Below are 21,604 nucleotides of genomic sequence, written 5' to 3'. Positions count from 1 at the left end.
GCTATAAAAAGTTCTAAAATGTGAAGAAATTCTTCTCATAGGTCATCCCATTTGGAAGGAAAGGGACAAAGGCTCATGATGTCCTCCTAGTTCTACTGGGTGCTTTTAAAGAGCTGTCTCCTGAACTGCAGGAAACTCTGAAAGTTTACAGAACTGGGCAGTGTTGGGCTGTAATGTCAGTGGTTTCAGTGAGACACTGCTCGCACCCATCCTCTCTGCCTCTACATCAACTGATACAGGCAGGCAGCCAAAGGGCTCTTGCAAAATGCCTTTGTGTATAAGGAACATGGGAAAAGCACAGAAGTGATTACACAGTAACTGTACCGATAAAGTTACAGAAAGTGAATTTCCCTATGACCCTGTGGTTTCACTACGGGAATAATATGAAAAGAGAGAGACAAAGCTGGCTGCTAGCTGTGACGTGACATCAACAGGGAAGTTACAGGAAAGATTTGTTTAACGTGATTTCATTTACTTCTTAAAGCATTGATGACATTACACTAACAAAACCAATAAGTGAGTCACATGTGCAATTGCTGCTTGGAGCTATCAGGATCTATATAAGGATCTTAGCTCAGGTCTTGAGAGCAGAAAGTCAAACTCTTTCTGCTGCAGCAAGGCTCCTCATCAAGATGGGCACCATGCACTACCTCCTGCTTTGTGCTCTCATCTTCCTGCCTGAGACTCCTGCTTTTCCACTACAACCAAGACCAGAAGCATGGAGCAGCATAGACCTTGCCACAGTAAAGGTATGTAACATGGGGGGAAACAAAACTACATTAGGAATAATCTGATTTTGAATCAATTTCTACAATCATTTCCTACCTGTTCGTATTGTCCTTGTTACATTACAACAACAGTTTTTGCAGATGTGATATAAAACAGTTTAAACTTGTTGACTAACTTAAACCTCTTAAGGCTAACTTTAAAAAGACACCAAGTTCCATCTGGTAAATAAAGGGGAGCATGTAATTTTACAATAAGTCCAAAATTTTAAGCATACTATTTTAGAAGGCTGCAGATTTGAATGCTCAGTAAACTGTGGAAACTTGAAAGGATTTCTTACTTACAGTACTTCATTGCTGTTACAATTCCTTTTATATATGCTGATCTCTACTACTGAGAAAGTAGAATTTGGTAAATTGAAATGGAAAAATACAACTAAAACAAGACATGGATGATGCAGGATGATGAAACAATTCAAACAAATATAAAGTGCACTTTCCAAAATATCACAGACATATGTATTAAACTTTATTTTCATTCTCTTCTTCCAGAGATATCTTGATACATTCTTTCCAATTTTGTCAAAAAGACAAAAACTAAGCATAGAGGAAAGGATTAAAGAAATGCAGAAGTTTTTCCACCTGACTGTAACTGGAAAATTAGACAAAGAAACTGAAGGAATAATGAAAATGCCCAGATGTGGTATGCCTGATGTAGCAGAATACCAAACATTTCCTGGAAGTCCAAGATGGAAAAAGAGACATTTAACATACAAGTAAGTGATGTTTCAGGTTTTCTAGGGAAGGGGATGGCTCCGAATTTGACTAGGTGGGTTTCCTTCACAATCTAAATGAAATTAACCTGTTTTTCTTCACTGACAGGATTCTCAGTTACACACGTGACCTAACCACAAAGAAAGTGGATGATGCAATTAGAAGGGCCTTGATGGTATGGAGTGATGTGACTCCACTGAGCTTCCGAAAAGTCGACACGGGCCGGGCAGACATTGAAATTAGATTCACACGTCGTGGTGAGAATACCTGACTCTTTTAACATCCAATGGTCCATATTTTACTCAAAGCATGCATTTTTAGAGCCATAGGCTTAAGAAAGAACAAAGAGTTGGGAATTAAATCGAAGTCTGCATAAATTTTATCTACTTTATATCAAGCCACCAAATATCTCTGTCATTTCATTTAGTTTTACTCATATAAAACAGTTAAAAAATACATTTCAGAGTCACAGCTGTGAAATGAAGGGAGAATTCAGCTCCAGAATGAGACACTTAAATTTAGATGTTCAAGGCCCTTTTTGCCTTGATAATATGTGCAAACTACTGGGAAGAGCTCTGTACAGAAAATCAAGAGGTTCTGAAAATCCAGCCTCCATAGGCTGCACTCTTGCAGGTTTAGGCAGATTTACTTAGGCTCAGATCTAATCTGGTTCCCAGAATAAATACCCTTTGGCAGCTGGGGTGCATTAGGTTTGGACACAGAAAGGGTCTGCTGGTTGATTTCCTTCCAGAAGGAATTGTATGTTGCACCCCAAGATTGCACCAAGTTGCAGCAGCCAAAGCTTGTTAAGTGGAGTGAGCAGAAGTCACTTCAGAAATCCATCTGTCATCTGGAGTAGTCTATGGATGTACCTTGATCATGTGGCTGGCACGTAAACTGACAGCTTAGACTTACTAAATGCCTCCTTTAAGCTTCTCTGGCTTGTTCTCTAGATCCATTGACAATAATCACTAGAGCTCCATTGACTGGCAGTGCAAATCAGACACCTGGCCTGCAACCAGAGGAGCACCAAAATGTCCAAAGCCTGTGTGTCACGGATGGCAAGAACATTAGGGTGCCATAAAGAGGTGACCTCATGTCCTGGTCCAAGGCAGAAATGATCCCGCAAGCTGGAATGGATTTAAATCCTGTGTCACACACTAGGATTAGATCTCTTCTGCCTGTGTTAGTCATGCGCTTAGGGCCATCCACATGGTCTGGGAGAAAGGACACAGGATGGCATCTCATTTCCCAGCTATTCCTCTCTAAAGTCAGAGACTCACTATGAGGGAGTGGGAAATTTTCCAACTCTTATCCAGCTCTTGCTCTCGAGGTAGGAAACAGCAATATTCCACCTGCACTATGACAGGAGTAGATAACAGACCATACCTCAAGGCTGGGAATAAATAACCTTATCTCTACAGAAACATGGTTATCTATCCAAAATCACCATCCACACTAAAATCCATGCAAGTGAGAATGTCTACAACTAATATTGCCCAGCACTTTTCAACAGCAAACACATTCAGACATTAACAACAGTATTGTCAAGCATTAAGTATTTATCCTGGAATCATCCCTCATTGTGGCCTACGGATCACACTTCGGACAATAGCTCAGGGAAAAAATATTCAGCTCTTCATGAAACATGCAGCCAAGCAAACTGTCAAATAGAAGACTTGAACTTAAGTGATGAATTTGGAGAGTGTTCCTTAAGCCTCATTTCTCATTTTCACATCCTTGCTGCCATTGTAAGATTATTTGATGGATTGGCAGCCAGCAAAACGAGCACAAACCAACAGCGTGCTTCTACTTGTTGTAGTTAAATATGACAACTGATCTCACCTGATGACATTGCTTTATTTCAAATGCAGGGCATGGTGATTGGTCTCCTTTTGATGGAAGAGGTGGCACACTGGCCCATGCATTCCCTCCTGGAGGAGGAATTGGTGGAGATGCTCATTTTGATGATGATGAAAAATGGTCAGATGTCAATCAAGGTAAAGCTCACATGTGTAGATGAAAGGGAAAGGCAAATATTGTACATATTGGAAGAATACAGCCACAGGAACTGATTTCCATTTCTCTTCATCCTTCAGCGCTTCTTCAGTACTAACATTTCTACCCTTTTCATCTACTTTTTTAAATACTAGGGCTTCATTACCATGAGCACCTACAGAATGCCTGTTCTGTCCATCATTTAAAGCACTTCTTGCAGGCTAAACGAGGACTCTGAGCCCTTGATTCCTACGTAAATTGTGAACAAGCAAATTGAGTTGCTTCTAGGAATGCAGTCAGCCAAAAGCAGAGTCCAAAAGAGACTCAGGGTCTCTAGATGCAAATGCAAGGAAATAGTAGATTTCTTTATTAAGTATTACAGTAATGAAAGAAGGCTCAACAATAATTGATAAAAAGCCTGTAGTCGCCTTCCAAGATGGATTGAAATATACAAATTCTCCTGCACTTTCAATTAACAACATTTCAAAAAGACAATTGTACTAATGGTAAAAGCTCAATGAAATCATTGTAAAAGTCATTGTAAATCTCTTGTATTTCACAAAGAAATGCCATACCTTTAATTTCCATTTATGTGCTTCTATTTTGCAGATGTCAATTTGTTCCTCGTTGCTGCTCATGAATTTGGCCATTCTTTGGGACTTGCTCACTCCAATGTCCGTGGGGCTCTGATGTATCCTCTCTACTCATATCAGAACCCACAAACCTTCACACTTCCAGCAGATGACAGGAGAGGAATTCAGAAGTTATACGGTAAACTCTTGATTACTTTGATTTTTTAGACAAAATCTACTGGGGTACAGCTTTCATTTTCTCTGATTGCAAGTGCCTCATCATGTTCCCAAAAAGAAAGGAAGTGAACAAACTTGGGAAAAACCAATTCCTGCTTACTCTGCCCACTCACTATGTTGCCTCTGTAGCCTGTTCCCACTGCAGCCAACAGGTGACAAAGCAGAAGTGCATGGCCTGCTGCTCTGTCCTCCCACACACCTGCATTCTGCCAAGCATTCCTTGGCCCTTGCTCTGCAAATGAGCTCTTCCAGTGAGTGGTGCTCCTGGCAGGAAAGGAGAGCTACTGTGCCACTCACCAAGTTCAGTAAAGGCAGAAACTCCTCAGCAACAGAGGGACATTACTAGAATTGACCCCACAGGAAAGAATTTGTCAGGTTTGCTTTTCTTTAGCACCCCACAACTCAGGGCATGCTAGAGGAACACTGGGAATAAAACACAGTAATCTGCATTGACAATTTTCAGTAGGGTCTCTATGTTTTCTTCTTCTCTTCCACAGGGAAAAAGCCATCAAACTCTTGAAGAAAGTGCCTAATGAAGATCAAGGAATTCACATCTCATTGTTTTGGTCTTCCAAAACTATTTTGATCCTCCGGCTAATTAAGATGCTAAACTCCTGGGCTGCACTTTCTCTCCCTGAATTTTTATGTTGATTTAATTGCACTTCAAACTATTTCACCTAACAAAAATAATAATAATTAAAAAGTATGCTCTGTTTTCTAAGATTTTCTTTTTTCTTCTGACATTTCACTGAGGGATTAAGTTACTCCTGCTTTCATGATAGACAGTCAGACAAGTATCTTTGTGAATAGGGTTATAGGTACCTAAAGAGTCTGTGTGCATCAACTTATGTCAGAACAGAACAGAACAGGGTTTGTTCTTACATCAGTGCCTTGCTTTCAATTCCCATGCATGTCCTGCCACTTCACAGTATTGACTCCTCAGAATCAGTGTGCTTCCCATATGGCTCACACATAGAAGAGGTCTCCACAGTGCTTCCTTCAGTATGGCCTGGCATGTTTTTCCAAAGGGAAAAGCTTTTCATCATCATGTCCTCCCTGGCTTTCCAGAGAAGCAGGTTTGAGAAGCAGTGGACTGGCATTCCCATTGTCCTCTGTGATAGTCAAGATCACTGGGGTATTTTTAAACTTAGTTTTTAAAAAAGAAAGAAAGAAGGAAACAAGCGATATAAGGGAAAATCCCCACAGGGATTCTCACAAGGACATTCAAAATCTTCAAATTTTGCAAGGTAGAAGGTGTATTTATTAATAGTTTCCGACAGATGGCTCCCTGTGCACAGAGATGAGGAGCACAAAAACCAGCACAATGTCACTGCCAGCATCTTCACTGTCTCCTAAACCAGTGTTACCCAGTACAAGGAAGGACCCCAGAGATGACACAGCACAGCAGGGAATGTGGTGCTTACACAATGGAACCCGGAGAACACACAACAGCTCTGACAGAAAATATATCAACACTCTGACCAGTGACTATTTAACTAATGCAGTGGATACTTACAAAAAATATGGTTTAACATGCTCTTGTCAAATCTGGTTTAATCTCAGTCCTTCCTGCCTCTTGTTGCCTGGTGCAAAAAGGACTGACAATTTTCCAACCAACAGGTAACAAAACACCACACTTACTATGCAGCCCTCAGTTGGATGGGGACAGAAAGGCAGGAAAAAGGTAAAATACATGGGTGGAAACAAAGAAAATTCAATAAGACAGAAAATCGAAAGTAAATAACAAGAAATAATGAATACAACAAGAAGAAAGCAAAAGAAAGTTAAAGAAAAGACGAGGATAAAGAGGAAGAAGAACAAGAAAAATAAGAAGGAGAAGAAGAGGAAGAAGAGAAAGAAGAAGAGAAGAAGAAGAAGAAGAAGAAGAAGAAGAAGAAGAAGAAGACGAAGAAGAAGAGAAATAGGAATGTACAGAGCCAATGATGCACAATGCAGTTGTTCACCACCCACAGATCAATGCCCACACAGTGCCCAAGCAGAAACCTCTGGCCAGCTTTCCCTCTAGTTTATACACCAAATATGACGTCCTGTGGTATGGAATATCCCTCTGGCCAGTTTGGGTCCCAGCTGTGTCCCCTTCCAGCTCCTTATACCTCCCAGCCTGCTCACTGCTGGGCTGCTGTGAGAAGCTGAGGAGTCCTCACTTAATGTAAAGGCTGCTGAGCAACAACCAAAGCATCAGTGCGATATCAACGTTAGTTTGAAAACGCTCCCATCAGTTACCAGCCATTTCTTCCACACAAAGCTCAAAGATGCAGTAGCTGGGGCTAAGTGTGGATATCATTCTGAGGGCACCACTGTCTTCAGGTAGGTATGAGAAAAAACTTGAAGCCCCAGAATGGAGGGTCAGATCCAATCTGTATTAAAGGCTACAAAGAAAGGCTCTACGGTCTTTGTGGATGCTCACTGCAAATGGATTGGCCTGGGGGTCCTGGAAAGACGCAATGTTGACAGAAAATAGCCTCTGTTCCCTTGGCTGAAGTCCCCACAGAGAGCAAAGCAGGAAACAGTGACACACCATGCTCTTTATCAAGCTCAAGTCACTTGGTAAGTTTCATAAAGAGAAAACAGCCAGAGAAGACAGGCTTTATCAAAGACCTTGCAGAAAATAAACACTCCTAAGGCCACACAGAACAATTCATGGACAGTGCTGGAGATCTATCAAATAAAGCCAGGAGAAGAAATACTTGACTGAAAGTAGCAGGTTTGTTGTCTAGAGTACTATTATGAATTGAGAAAAATGCAATAGAACTCAGAAGTGTAGTCCTAGGAACAGGGTCCTGACAATGGGACACATCTGGGAGACAGCTTCCTGAGACCACATGAGGTGAATGGTTTGCAGCAGGGCCAGCACAGGTGGCAGTGAGGCACCCTTGTGTCTTGAAGGATCCATCTCAAGAGAGGCAGCAGCACCAAGTTAGCGTCACCACAGCAAGTGAAATAAAATAGAAGCCAGGAATTTTGTCCTCAGACACAGCCACTGATGAGGCTGCCAGCAGCATTTTACTTCCTGTTGAGCTCCTATTGCCTTTCCATCCCCATAGGGGACCTCTCCTTTGGGGAAAAGCGCTGCCATCGGCACACCTAACCCCGCTGAGCAGGTGGGAGCTGTGCAGCATTTGCCTCCGCCTAGTGGCACAGCTCGGCAAACTGCACTGGCTTTGTGCCCTGTTGTAAAGTGTGCCTCGTCTGCAAGCACACGGCTGGGCAGGCACTACCACACAAACCATCTCTGGGGGAAATCAGAGACAACAGCAAATGCGGCCAACTTGCTCCTGCCTCTTCCTTCTTCCCGTTATTCCACTGCACTCTGTGTCAGTTTTTACATGCTCTCTCTACTACCCCTCTACGCACCTTATGCTGCTCAAATAGCAACTTTCCCTCCTTTTCCATACCAAAGAAGAAATGGCAAACCACAATATATTTAGTCTGTTGGGGATTTGAATTCTTACCTGCTTTTTCTACTGTTCTTTTCAATAAAACGATCTTTAAATGCATCCTTGCTCTTCCAGATAGTGCAACAAGCAGCAAATGAATTCTCAAAGGTGTTAACATTTCTCATGGGTCCTTTGACATTTAAAGGATAAGCTCTACTCCTGCATTATCTAGAAAAGCTATTATGGGGACTTACCCAGTCACTTAGGTACCCTGAGCCCACTCCATCAACACAGACTGATATTCTGAGAGGGCAAAATCAATACCTGCTATACCTGCTATTAACAAGGGAATAAGATCTCAGAAAAGTAAAAGTAATGATATCAGCAGCCTTAGCAATGCTTAGTAAAGCTGTCACACACAAAAAGTTCAAATATATGTGATGGGAAAGACCTGAGGAGCCACAAAAATGAGAGTATGCCCTGCCCCAGTGATGTCCTCTTGGATTTTTCTTCACAGTGCTAACTGAAAATTTAATGCAAAATTGAATCTTCAAATTAAAAGTTTTTGAATATATATTTTTCTTTTTGTTTTTTGTAAAATTATGTCTTCAACCAAACCTGCCTCAAACAGGATATTCTTAATGGCATCATTATGCTGTTTTCAGTCTCAAAAATGCCTCCATGAAGTGGCTCCATTGATATCAGTGGAATCATTTGGGAATCATCTGTTAGTGTAAAAATGTTAGCAAAGAACTCGAGAAAATACTATCTGTTTTGGCTATTTTTCCAGCAGGAACCACCACAAGCCAGAGAGCTACAGGTAATCACTCTTTGTTGGACAAGGCTAAGGAAAATTATTAGGGGGTGAAAATTGTTACTGTTTTCTGTCAGCCCTAAAGTTTAAAGACAATAAACCAAAAATCATAGAGAGAAGCAGCAGGCTGCTCAGGTATATAGAAAAATATGGAAGTCTATCCACATCAGGAAAACAGAAATTATTAGCAGTCTTCTACTTGGCCACAGGAAGTGATCGGACTGAGCTGCTGGACTGTGGGAAGTGAGAGAGTCACTATTTCTAGCATCTCAAAAAAACCCACAATCCCAATGAAACATTGCAGAAGATTTTAAAAGAAGAAGGATGTATTTTTACGTAGGAAGCAAGAAAACTCTGAAATTCATTGAAAGTGTATTCAAGGGAACTGGTGCCACGAATTCATAACTAGAATTTTAAAAGTGAGTCACACTTTATTGGCACTGTCAGGATCTATATAAGGGTTTTAGCTCTGGTCTTGGGAGACAGAAAGTCAAACTCTTTCTGCTGCAGCAAGGCTCCTCATCAAGATGGGCACCATGCACTACCTCCTGCTTTGTGCTCTCATCTTCCTGCCTGAGACTCCTGCTTTTCCACTACAATCAAGACCAGAAGCATGGAGCACCATAGACCATGAGAAATTAAAGGTATGTTACATGGGGGGAAAAAAACCTACATTATGAATAATCTGTTTTTAGGTTCAATTACTACATTCCTTTCCTACTTGTTCATATTGTCCTTGTCTTACATTACAATAGTTTTTGCCAATGTGATATAAAACAGTTTAAACTTGTTGACTAACTTAAACCTCTTAAGGCTAACTTTAAAAAGAGACCAAGTTCCATCTGGTAAATAAAGGGGAGCATGTAATTTTACAATAAGTCCAAAATTTTAAGCGTACTATATTAGAAGGCAGCAGATTTGAATGCTCAGTAAAATGTAGTAACTTGAAAAGATTTCTTACTTATCGTATTTCATTGCTGTTATAATTCTTTACATATATAAGAGCAGATCTCTATAACAGAGAAAGCAGAATTTGGTAAATTGAAATTGAAAGATACAACTAAAACAAGACATGGATGATGCAGGATGATGAAACAATTCAAACAAATGTAAAGTGCACTTTCCAAAATATCACAGATATTCGTATTAATCTTTAGTTTCCCTCTCTTCTTCCAGAGATATCTTGATACATTCTTTCCAATTTTGTCAAAAAGACAAAAACTAAGCATAGAAGAAAGGATTGAAGAAATGCAGAAGTTTTTCCACCTGACTGTAACCGGAAAAGTAGACAAAGAAACTGAAGGAATAATGAAAATGCCCAGATGTGGTTTGCCTGATGTAGCAGAATACCAAACATTTCCTGGAAGTCCAAGATGGAAAAAGAGACATTTAACGTACAAGTAAGTGATGTTTCAGGTTTTCTAGGGAAGGGGATGGCTCCGAATTTGACTAGGTGGGTTTCCTTCACAATCTAAATGAAATTAACCTGTTTTCTTCACTACCAGGATTCTCAGTTACACACGTGACCTACCCAGATGGAAAGTGAATGATGCAATTAGAAGAGCCTTGAAGGTATGGAGTGATGTGACTCCGCTACGCTTCCACAGAGTCTACAGGCGCCATGCAGACATTAAGATTAGTTTGCACGTCGTGGTGAGAATACCTTAATCTTTTAACATCCATATTTTACTCAAAGCATGCATTTTTAGAGCCATAGGCTTAAGAAAGAACAAAGAGTTGGGAATTAAATCAAAGTCTGCAGAAATTTTATCTACTTTATATCATGCCACTAACTCTCTGTCATTCTTCAGATTTACTCATATACAAGAGTTATAAAAAACCTTTAAATGTCAAAGCTGTGAAATGAAGAAAGAATTAGGCTCCAGAATGAGGCTCAAGGCTCACATTTATTATCAAGGCTCTTTTTGCCTTGATAATATGTGCAAACTACACAGAAGAGCTCTGTACAGAAAATCAAGAGGTTCTGAAAATCCAGCCTCCATAGGCTGCACTCTTGCAGGTTTAGGCAGATTTACTTAGGCTCAGATCTAATCTGGTTCCCAGAATAAATACCCTTTGGCAGATGGGGTGCATTAGGTTTGGACACAGAAAGTATCTTCAGGTAGATTTGTTCCAAGAAGGAATTGTATGTTGCACCCCAAGATTGCACCAAGTTGCAGCAGCAGCCAAAGCGTGGTAAGTGAGGTGAGCAGAAGTCACTTCAGAAATCCTTCTGTGATCTGGAGTCTGTGGGCATAGCCCTACCTAGAATGTGTGGCTGGCACGTAAACTGACAGCTTAGACTTACTAAATGCCTCCTTTAAGCTTCTCTGGCTTGTTCTCTAGATCCATTGACAATAATCACTAGAGCTCCATTGACTGGCAGTGCAAATCAGACACCTGGCCTGCAACCAGAGGAGCACCAAAATGTCCAAAGCCTGTGTGTCACGTATGGCAAGAACATTAGGGTGCCATAAAGAGGTGACCTCATGTCCTGGTCCAAGGCAGAAATGATCCTGCAAGCTGGAATGGATTTTAATCCTGTGTCACACACTAGGATTAGATCTCTTCTGCCTGTGTTAGTTGTGCCCTTAGGCCATCCACATGGTCTGGGAGAAAGGACACAGGATGGCATCTCATTTCCCAGCTATTTCTCACTAAAGTCAGAGACTCACTATGAGGGAGAGGGAAATTTTCCAAGTTGGTTCAACTCTGATCCAGCTCTTGCTCTCGAGGTAGGAAACAGCAATATTCCACCTGCACTATGACAGGAGTAGATAACAGACCATACCTCAAGGCTGGGAATAAATAACCTTATCTCTACAGAAACATGGTTATCTATCCAAAATCACCATCCACACTAAAATCCATGCAAGTGAGAATGTCTACAACTAATATTGCCCAGCACTTTTCAACAGCAAACACATTCAGACATTAACAACAATGTTGTCAAGTATTAAGTATTTATTGTGAAATCATCCTTGATTGTGGCCCCAAGATCACACTTCTGACAAAAGCTGAGGGAAAAAATATTCAGCTCTTCATGAAACATGCAGCCAAGCAAATTGTCAAAGACAAGATTTGAACTTCAGTCATTAATTTGGAGAGTGTTTCCTTAAGCCTCATTTCTCATTTTCACATCCTTGCTGCCATTGTAAGATTATTTGATGGATTGGCAGCCAGCAAAACGAGCACAAACCAACAGCGTGCTTCTACTTGTTGTAGTTAAATATGACAACTGATCTCACCTGATGACATTGCTTTATTTCAAACGCAGAGCATGGTGATGGATCTCCTTTTGATGGAAGAGGTGGCACGCTTGCCCATGCATTCGCACCTGGAGGAGGAATTGGTGGAGATGCTCATTTTGATGATGATGAAAAATGGTCAGATGTCAATCAAGGTAAAGCTCACATGTGTAGATGAAAGGGAAAGGCAAATATTGTACATATTGGAAGAATACAGCCACAGGAACTGATTTCCATTCCTCTTCATCCTTCAGTGTTACTTCAGAGCTAACATTTCTACCCTTATCATGTACTTTTTTAACTACTAGGGCTTCATTACCATGAGCACCTACAGAATGCCTGTTCTGTCCATCATTTAAAGCACTTCTTGCAGGCTAAACGAGGACTCTGAGCCCTTGATTCCTACGAAAATTGTGAACAAGCAAATTGAGTTGCTTCTAGGAATGCAGTCAGCCAAAAGCAGAGTCCAAAAGAGACTCAGGGTCTCTAGATGCAAATGCGAGGAATCAGTAGATTTTTTATAAAATATTGCAGTAATGAAAGAAGGCTCAACAATAATTGATCAAAAGCCTGTGGGCTCATTCCAAGACGGACTTAAATATACAAATTCCTCTGCACTTTCAATTAACAACATTTCAAAAAGACAATTGTACTAATGGTAAAAGCTCAATTGAAAATCAATTGTAAAAAGTCAATTGTAAATCTCTTGTATTTCAAAAAGAAACGCCATACATTTAATATCCATTTATGTGCTTTTGTGTCGCAGATGTCAATTTGTTCCTCGTTGCTGCTCATGAATTTGGCCATTCTTTGGGACTTGCTCATTCCAATGTCCCTGAAGCTCTGATGTACCCTTTCTACTCATATCAGAACCCACAAACCTTCACACTTCCAGCAGATGACAGGAGAGGAATTCAGAAGTTATATGGTAAACTCATGATTACTTTGATTTTTTAGACAAAATCTACTGGGGTACAGCTTTTATTTTATCTGATTGCAAGTGCCTCATCATGTTCCCAAAAAGAAAGGAAGTGAACAAACTTGGGAAAACCAATTCCTGCTTACTCTGCCCACTCACTATGTTGCCTCTGTAGCCTGTTCCCACTGCAGCCAACAGGTGACAAAGCAGAAGTGCATGGCCTGCTGCTCTGTCCTCCCACACACCTGCATTCTGCCAAGCATTCCTTGGCCCTTGCTCTGCAAATGAGCTCTTCCAGTGAGTGGTGCTCCTGGCAGGAAAGGAGAGCTACTGTGCCACTCACCAAGTTCAGTAAAGGCAGAAACTCCTCAGCAACAGGGGAACATTACTAGAATTGACCCACAGGAAAGAATTTGTCAGGTTTGCTTTTCTTTAGGCACCCCACAACTCAGGGCATGCTAGAGGAACACTGGGAAGTTAACACTGTTATCTGCACTGACAATTTTCAGTAGGGTCCCTATGTTTCCTCTTCCACAGGTAAAAAGTCATCAAACTTTTGAAGAAAGTGCCTAATGAAGATCAAGGAATTCACATCTCATTGTTTTGGTCTTCCAAAACTATTTTAATCCTCCGGCTAATTAAGATGCTAAACTCCTGGGCTGCACTTTCTCACCCTGAATTTTTATGTTGATTTAATTGCACTTTACACTATTTCACCTAACAAAAATAATAATAATAAAAAAAAGTATACTGTGTTTTCTAAGATTTTCTTTTTTCTTCTGATTTCACTTAGGGATTAAGTTACTCCTGCATGCATGATAGACAGTCAGACAAGTATCTTTGTGAGTAGGGTTATAGACACCTAAGAAGACCCTGTGCATTGACTGATGCCAGAGCAGAACAGGGTTTGTTCTTACATCAGTGCCTTGCTTTCAATTCCCATGCATGTCCTGCCACTTCACAGTATTGACTCCTCAGAATCAGTGTGCTTCCCATATGGCTCACACATAGAAGAGGTCTCCACAGTGCTTCCTTCAGTATGACCTGGCACATTTTCCCAAAGGGAAAAGCTTTTCATCATCATGTCCTCCCTGGCTTTCCAGAGAAGCAGGTTTGAGAAGCAGTGGACTGGCATTCCCATTGTCCTCTGTGATAGACAAACTCCCTTGCGTATTTTTAAATTTAGTTTAAAAAAAAGAAAGAAAGAAATAAGGAAAAAATCTCACAGGGATTCTCCCATGGACATTAAAAATCTTCAAATTTTGCAAGGTAGAAGGTGTATTTATTAATAGTTTCTGACAGATGGCTCCCTGTGCACAGAGATGAGGAGCACAAACACCAGCTCAGTGTCACTGCCAGCATCTTCACTGTCTCCTAAACCAGTGTTACCCAGTACAAGGAAGCACCTTAAGCCAGCCCCCAGAGGTGGCACAGCACAGCAGGGAACGTGGTGTTTACACAATGGAACCTGGAGTACACACAACACCTCTGACAGAATATGTATATACACTCTGACCAGTGACTATTTAACTAATGCAGTGGATACTTATAACAAATTGGTTTAACATGCTCTTGTCTGATCTTCTGCTATCTCAATCCTTCCTTCCTCCTGTAGGTGCCAAAAAGGATTGACACTGTTTAACCTGACTGGTAACCAAGCACCAAACTCACTCCCCCCTCCTCAGTGGGATGGGGAGATAAATGCAGAAAAAAAGGCATAATAAAGGGTGAAGAGAAAGAAAATTCAATAATACAGAAAAGGTGGGGGAAATAACAAGAAATAACAAACACAAGAATAAGAAAGAAGAAATAATAAGAAGTAGGAAATAAGAACTCAGAAAAATAAAATTAATGATATCAGCAGCCTTAGCATTGCTTAGTAAAGCTGTCACACATGAAAAGTTCACAGATATGTGATGGGAAAGACCAGAGGAGCTACAAAAAGTGCATGCCCTGCCCCAATGATGTCCTCTTGAATTTTTCTTCACAGTGCTAACTGAAAATGCAATTCCAAATCTTTAATCTTTAAATTTAAAGCATATGAATATATATATTTTTCTTTTTTGTTTTTCAACCAAACCTGCCTCAAACAGGATGCTCTTAATGGCATCATTGTGCTGTTTTCAGTCTCAAAAATGCCTCCATGTAGTAGCACCATTGACATCAATGGAATTATTTGGGATTCATCTGTTAGAGTAAAAATGTTAGCAAAGGACTAGAAAAAATATTATCTGTTTTGGCTATTTTTCCAGCAAGAGCCACCACAAGCCAGAGAGCTATGGAATTTATGGAATTCATTAACATAGAGTATTCAATGACAGTGGTGACCCAAATTCATAATGGAATTTGGAATGATTAGATCTATTTTTGTAGCATAACAGCTACTAAGCATGAGGGTATGGTGGCAAGTAGAGTCTCACTGTTTTGCTGAATAACAAAGGTAGGATCCATCTAAATTGACCCAGTTGAGCTAACATTGCAAGACTTTCTATAGGGAAAAGGAAGCAAAGGCTGGTTAAGGAGTTCATCTAACATTTCAGTGACTGCCTTGCATTAGAATATCACGTGGATCTATTTATCTACCAAGATTTCAAGTTTTCTTGGAAATCACTTGGGACAGAATCACTGTCCCAAAAGCAAGGCACACCACCCTGTTCTAAAGGCCATAATGAGGCTGAAAGGGATCTGTGGTACTACTGTGAGCTTTCTCTAGATGAATTCTTGCCTCAAAGCAGAGATATCTAGGAGCAAAGTAATTTGGTGCCAAAAAAGCAGTTTGCATTCAACACCAAAGGACATAGCTCAGGCATGAGTTACAGACTACAGTATGAGTAACCATACTCATAGGAATGCCAAGAGCATGGGAATGCCTTTCCATTAACTGCTGTTTGTGCAAAAATCCTGAAGGCAAAACTGAATCTGTAATTTTAAATATCTTTTATTTTCAATTACAGGACAGCATGGTAGTGCTCCTGAATGCATACTACTTTAGACAACTAATTCACTCCAAGTTCAACCAGTACTCTGAAATGAATGGTTCCCCAATTAAAAATCAATTTGTGCATTACAAAAATGAGATTTGTAAAAGATCAAGAACAATGTTCTTGTCATTTGTGCCTGGACATAGGATCATAAACAGCCTGAATCAGTACTGTCTCATCTTTCCCTAAAGGGAATCACTCTCATTATAATCATAGTATTTATGCCTAACAGAGCCTTTCTTTCTCAGGATGGTTACAACAACTCACAGCAGATAAGAATGAAAGGGAAAAGTATTGCAAAATACCCAAAAAGATTTCCTAGTGAATGCTTCCAATGCTGCTCTATTTTTGAATATTTGGCAGAATATGCAGTATGAACTGACACTGCTTTGAAGAAGAAAAGTATATAATGCTGCTGCTGTTGTTGGTAATTTGGCTTAGCAGAGAGATTTTTGCCTCAAAATTCTTGCACTGTTTTCTAGGGGTTCCAAATATGGATGGAAAGAACAGTAGAAGAGGTGGGAAAGAATCATAATGAGCTGAATTTAACTTGTTCTTTCTGGTTATGTTATTTTCTTCATTCCTACCTTCATTGCTAGAAATAGGAATGAGGATTGATTCTTTGCATAAAAATATTAAGGCTTTTACCTCCTGGGAGCAAAAAATTAGGTAATTTGAGAAGAATTCAAAATGCTGGCACTACTCTAATTTTGGCACAATATTCTTTTAAGTGTGCCTTAACTTTGCAAATAAAACAAAACCACTAAGAGTTCTTCTGGAGATAATTTTCCAAACCATTAGGTGATCATCCAGTCCTTATTCAAAAATAAATCATTTTAATTTAGCAGTGAATAGAATACTTTCTGATAATAAGAAATATTATCAAGGGGAAAAATCACTTTTCTTATTCAAGTTTGCTATGGCTATGAAGCAGAATGTTTGTATCATATCACTATCAGGCTACTTCCATAGTTCCAACAGCTCAGAGTTCATACACATTGCAAATCACCATCAAAAGAGGATAGATAATTAACATCAGTATTTTCCACTGAGCTATTTGCTCCCACAATATGATGTCTACAGTGCAGAAGTGTGGATGTGGGACGCTCTGTACACACTCCCTGTATGCAAAATGAGGAATGAGACCACCTATTTGGAAGTGTCTGCCAGCTGTGCAGATCTAAGCTGCTTGCCAGGTCAGCTCAATAATTTCTCCATGTTCTCTCATACAACCTTTAGAAAAGCCCATGCAAATTCCAACCCCCCATTACAATGCCCATCTTCATATTCTGGTTTAACACTGGGTTTCAACAAAAAGGTGCTTAGGAATCCAGCATCCCTATCACTTAATGCACTAATCCTAACCTTTGCTCACTGTCATTCTGAAATTTTTATTACCTTGCTATCTCTTAGCTCTAATTTCTGTTGTAAATCTTTCAGTTGTTAGCTGTGCTTTCATCATGTTTATATGGTCCCTAAAATGACTCACCCTCTATTCTATTTGTTTGGCCTACTTATTATTACAGAAGAGGAAGCAATAAAAAATAATATTCACCTCTTTCCCACAAATTAATTACATGCTAGAAGTAGTACCTTGGCACTAGTTTATTTGACAAGCTAAAAAATCACCTAGCAAGAACTTCAGTGTGAATACCCTGAAAGTGTCTGATCAGACCAAACACATTGATTTTAAAAGGATCCTATGTCCAGAGTATTTTTGTCAACCGGATTGACATTCCTCCAGGCACCTGCAGTTTCTGCACTTCACATGTAAAATGTTGCCACTATATCTACTTGAATAAAATATATTGCAGGGCAATTTACTCATCAGTTCTGAGAGTACCACAGTTTTTACACATCTTCAATCCCATTTATTAGTCCTGAGATCAAAGTTCTATTTTACCAAGCACACAATGAACTGAACCTGCATGAAAGTAACCAGAAGTTTTATAAATCAAGCCTTAAGTGGCTACATGCATTTTTTTATTTCAAGCAGTAATTTAAAGAGTTGAAAAAGAAACATCCCCTGGTAATTTGTGCTATCGGGGAAGTACAAACTGTGAAAGTTACATTATTCCCTGCTGGCACTTCATTCTAGGTTATGTCTATGAAGCACAGGAAGAAGTACCATCTTTGTAATTACTTCACATTTAATTTCAGGTATCAGATTATATACACTGTGCATTCACAAGCTGATGTGCACCATCCACAACCACAGATGCTTCAAAGTGTACCTGCTTCAGCATCAGCCACAATCCCTTCCATAATCACTGCCATAGATGCTTTGAGATATGTTCTCCTGGGGATTTGGCCATGGCCACAGGTGTTTTGGGGTGCTCTGCTCCTCAGTGGATTCATCCACAGGTCACAGTCCCTTCAATTCGAGTTCTGGCTGGAGTTCCAGCCTGCCCAGCACAGCCATACAGTCAGCAGTGATGCCTGGGCCATCTGCCAGCCCAGACACATTTCCATTGCTGTTATAAAACTGTTTCTGGGCACAGCAGAGCCAGATGATAGCCAGCAAAACACTACAGCAAGCAGCAAAGTAAAAAGCAGTCATTAATGAGCACTGGGCCCTAATATAGTCAGGCAAGCAAGCACAGGGGTCTGTCAATCAATAGCTAAATAGCAAGAAGAGCTATTAATTCAATCTCGCATATTCCAATGAAACCAGTCATTATCTCAAACCCTTTGAGCCCCCCATTAGATATCAAAAAGGACTGCTGTCGTTTAACCTCAGAGGATTCCCAGGAATTTGTGCCAGCAAAAGGCTTAAATGAAAAAAGTGAGATTAACAGATGGATGTACAGGCAACCACAGTTCAGATATTTGGAAAAGCTGTCTCAAAGTACCAAGAGTTACTGATGGAAAACAGTTTCTTGTGATATTGGTTTTTGCCTTCTTGAGTCCTGCAGCACATTTTTTCAGTTCAGGACCAAAGTCTGATATTTCACCCTGGCTGGCTGAGGAGAATGTGCTTTCCAGCTACTTTGTGTCATTGCTACAGTATTGGCCCATGTGTGCCAATATCATGGTGCTCACAATGAGCAGTGTATAAAACCCCAAACAAGTTTGCAGCTCATAAATTGTTAATGCCTCTAAAGGTGACCCAATCTGCCAAACTAAATGATGGTCTGACCAAACTAATTCCAGTATAAATATTTTGCCTTACTATTATGGTAGATTTGAGCAGAAACAGGAGTAAATCCTCTGGAATCTAAAACATTTACAAAATGAAGACTCACATTGCAGCCTATTGCAGCAGTGACCTAGTTCACTTGCATTTTCATAGCAACAACAGACATATCTGCAGTCCTTGCTTAAAAGGCATCAGTCATAATTACTATCTGGAAAAAAGGATCAGTTGAAGTGGATGAAAGCATTTTAAGACCATCAATATTGAAAGCAAGGAATTTGCTTTTAAAAGGATCCCACGTCTAGAGTATTTTTGTCAACTTGACTGACATTCCTCCAGATACCTGTAGCTTCTACACTTCACATATAAAATGTTGCCACTACATTTATTTGAATAAAATATATTGCAGTGCAATCTATTCATCAATTCTGAGAATACCATAGTTGCCACTATGAAAGCAATGAATTCTATGATAGACATAATTTACAGATTTTTTTCAGCTGCTAAATCCCAAACAGTATTTCTTGCTTTCAGAAAGAGTTTGGTCTGTGCTTTAAACACCAGGAATGATTCATTTTCTCTACTGTTTTTCCTTAACAGAAATAAGAACAAACAAGAACTTATATGAAATCTACTAGAAATTCCATCTTATTTCAGAATACGCAATGACATTAACATTAAAAAATTAGGAAAAAAAGGAAAAACTTGGCAGCCCTGTAGTTGAAGCAGACTGCTCACTGCTGCTTTCCTTGCAATATACTGTCACAGAGTGCTAGGCTCTGAATTAATACAGTCTAAAGCTGAGAATTCTTTGCAGCTGATCTAGAAAGCTTAGCTATTTAAAAATAAAAACAATACATCTTTTACTAACCAGCAGATACTTTTAAAGGAAGCAAAAGGATTGCAAAGCAAGCTTATTAGATAAGACTGTGAACAATGTATTGGTTGTAAAATTATATCATCATTTTTTTCAAATAGAAAAAGAGAAGTCTGAATGTTAGAGACTGGGGTGGTAGTGAAGATCAGATAGACTAAGCCAGGCTTGGCAGAGAAAACCTCATCTTGGGAATTTTTGAGTGCTTTAACTGTGGAGTTTTAGTGTAGCTGTATTTCAAAAGAATTTTTTAAATTTTCTGGGCCTTCCATCAGCCCTGGCTCCCCCAGTGCTGAGGTGGCTGGGTCACAGTGGGCAGAATGTTGGTAGCGGCTGTGACAAGGGCCATGAGCCATGTCCTTGGGTCAGTGGGATGAGGCAGGAGGCAGAGTTCAACTTGTGGCACATGGGCTCCATGCAGACCTCAGTACAGGGTCATTTCATTTCAAGCCCACAGCTGGGATGTTTTCTTCTCTGTCTCTTGTAGGTTTTCACCTAAGGCTGTAAAAGGAAAACATTTCAATGTCTTACATTTTTTCTCCTAGAAAACACCCACTGGGCATGGAATTCCCTATAGATTCATCTGAAGATGCATACGGCTGCTATTCTGGATTTATTAATTGCAACATTACCATATAGGGCATGAAATTCAGGGCAGACTTTATTAAACAGTTTTAATATTAGTTTTCCTCTAATATTTCATTTTATCGATTTTAACCCTCTTTGAATTCTCAGAAACTCATAAATCTATGTCAACAGCACAATACTGGTATTTTATAAAAATATATTGGTAACTTCCCAAAGTCATGGTACAATCTAAGTTTTGACATGGCATGTAAGACAATTTTTTATGATTTAGGTGTCTCTGCAGTAGATTATGTCATGAGAGCTGGCACAGCGCTCTTTTAATTCCTGCCTAGTTGAATCTTATTTGTCATCTTTCTATGATTATTTTAATTTTTATTTGAATAAAAAGAATAACAGAAATATTTGAATAAAAGAGACTGCTAATCAGATAATACAATGGAACTAATGCAAAGAAAGCCAATACTGTCTAAAGGAGACTCACAGACTGACACTGGGAATGTAACCATCTGTTGTTTTCTTTCCTTGCCCTCCGCTATGATTTTTCAAGGCACACCTCTCCCAGAAATGTCACTGCATAGAAAAAAAAGTGCATAAAAATCATGCTCTTCAAAGCCAAGTGTGACACCCTCATGTCACTCAAAGTGTTGAGAAAAGAGATAAAACATAGAAGGACTGTTGCAAAAAGCTCTGCCAGGTAAATATTAGTCATGCTTCCAAAGCACACCCTGAAACAGCTTTCTACCTTTTTAGTTGCAAGGGCATGCCAACCTGTGAGATGACACATACTACAGCTCCTAGTAAGCTTAACAATTGCACCAGACCTAATCAGACTGGGTTCAGGATTTTTGTTATCAGGATCAGTGCAAATAGAGGCCAGAAGCAGTAGCAGGAAGACTTCATCTTATTCCACTATGAGCATCCATCCCAAAGCAAAGAATTTACCTGGCCACCCTGTCAGTGCAGTGCGCCCATTTGTACTATCCAGCTCCTCTGGACTCTGACAAGATCAGCAAAAGCTGCTTGCCCCACTTCTTTTTAAATAACATAATCATAATTTAATATTACTTTGTTATTAGTTCTTATAATAATAACTAATAAGTTTTCTTATTATATCTACTGTTTCCTCAACCTGTGTGTTTGCTCAAGAAATGAAAAGTAGGAATCCTCCCCAATATCAACAATATTCAGCTGGGGAAAAAAGGACAAATATTATTTTCCAGACTATACCAGAAACAGAAATATAAAGGAAGCACAATTTTTATTGAATTGTCTTCTGCAGACTCTTCTAGTCCCTATTTGAAACCACTTTCTGTCTAATTTTTGAGGTTTGTTTTTTGTTT

General features: G+C 39.7%; 1 protein-coding gene across 1 annotated transcript; it reads left to right on the top strand.

Annotated features, from left to right (window-relative positions):
* The first annotated feature begins 401 nt into the window (after positions 1-401).
* On the top strand, positions 402-5,027 carry MMP7 (matrix metallopeptidase 7). Its single transcript, XM_050980089.1, has 6 exons — positions 402-749; positions 1,278-1,501; positions 1,608-1,756; positions 3,374-3,499; positions 4,107-4,268; positions 4,804-5,027. The coding sequence occupies exons 1-6, from the start codon at positions 633-635 to the stop codon at positions 4,824-4,826; spliced, it is 801 nt and encodes a 266-aa protein (XP_050836046.1). The 5' UTR covers positions 402-632; the 3' UTR covers positions 4,827-5,027.
* The last annotated feature ends 16,577 nt before the right edge of the window (positions 5,028-21,604 follow it).

Source organism: Serinus canaria, chromosome 1 (genome assembly GCF_022539315.1).
Source record: "Serinus canaria isolate serCan28SL12 chromosome 1, serCan2020, whole genome shotgun sequence".
NCBI lineage: Eukaryota > Metazoa > Chordata > Aves > Passeriformes > Fringillidae > Serinus > Serinus canaria.
The sequence above is the reverse complement of the archived record's forward strand: the minus strand, read 5'-3'. Positions and strand labels throughout refer to the sequence as shown.

Excerpts from the sequence above, each read along its gene's own strand:
- MMP7 (XM_050980089.1), top strand. The coding sequence starts at position 633 with ATGGGCACCATGCACTACCTCCTGCTTTGTGCTCTCATCTTCCTGCCT. Across the intron at positions 1,502-1,607 it reads AAGAGACATTTAACATACAA|GATTCTCAGTTACACACGTG; the intron begins GTAAGTGATGTT and ends CTTCACTGACAG. Across the intron at positions 3,500-4,106 it reads ATGGTCAGATGTCAATCAAG|ATGTCAATTTGTTCCTCGTT; the intron begins GTAAAGCTCACA and ends TCTATTTTGCAG.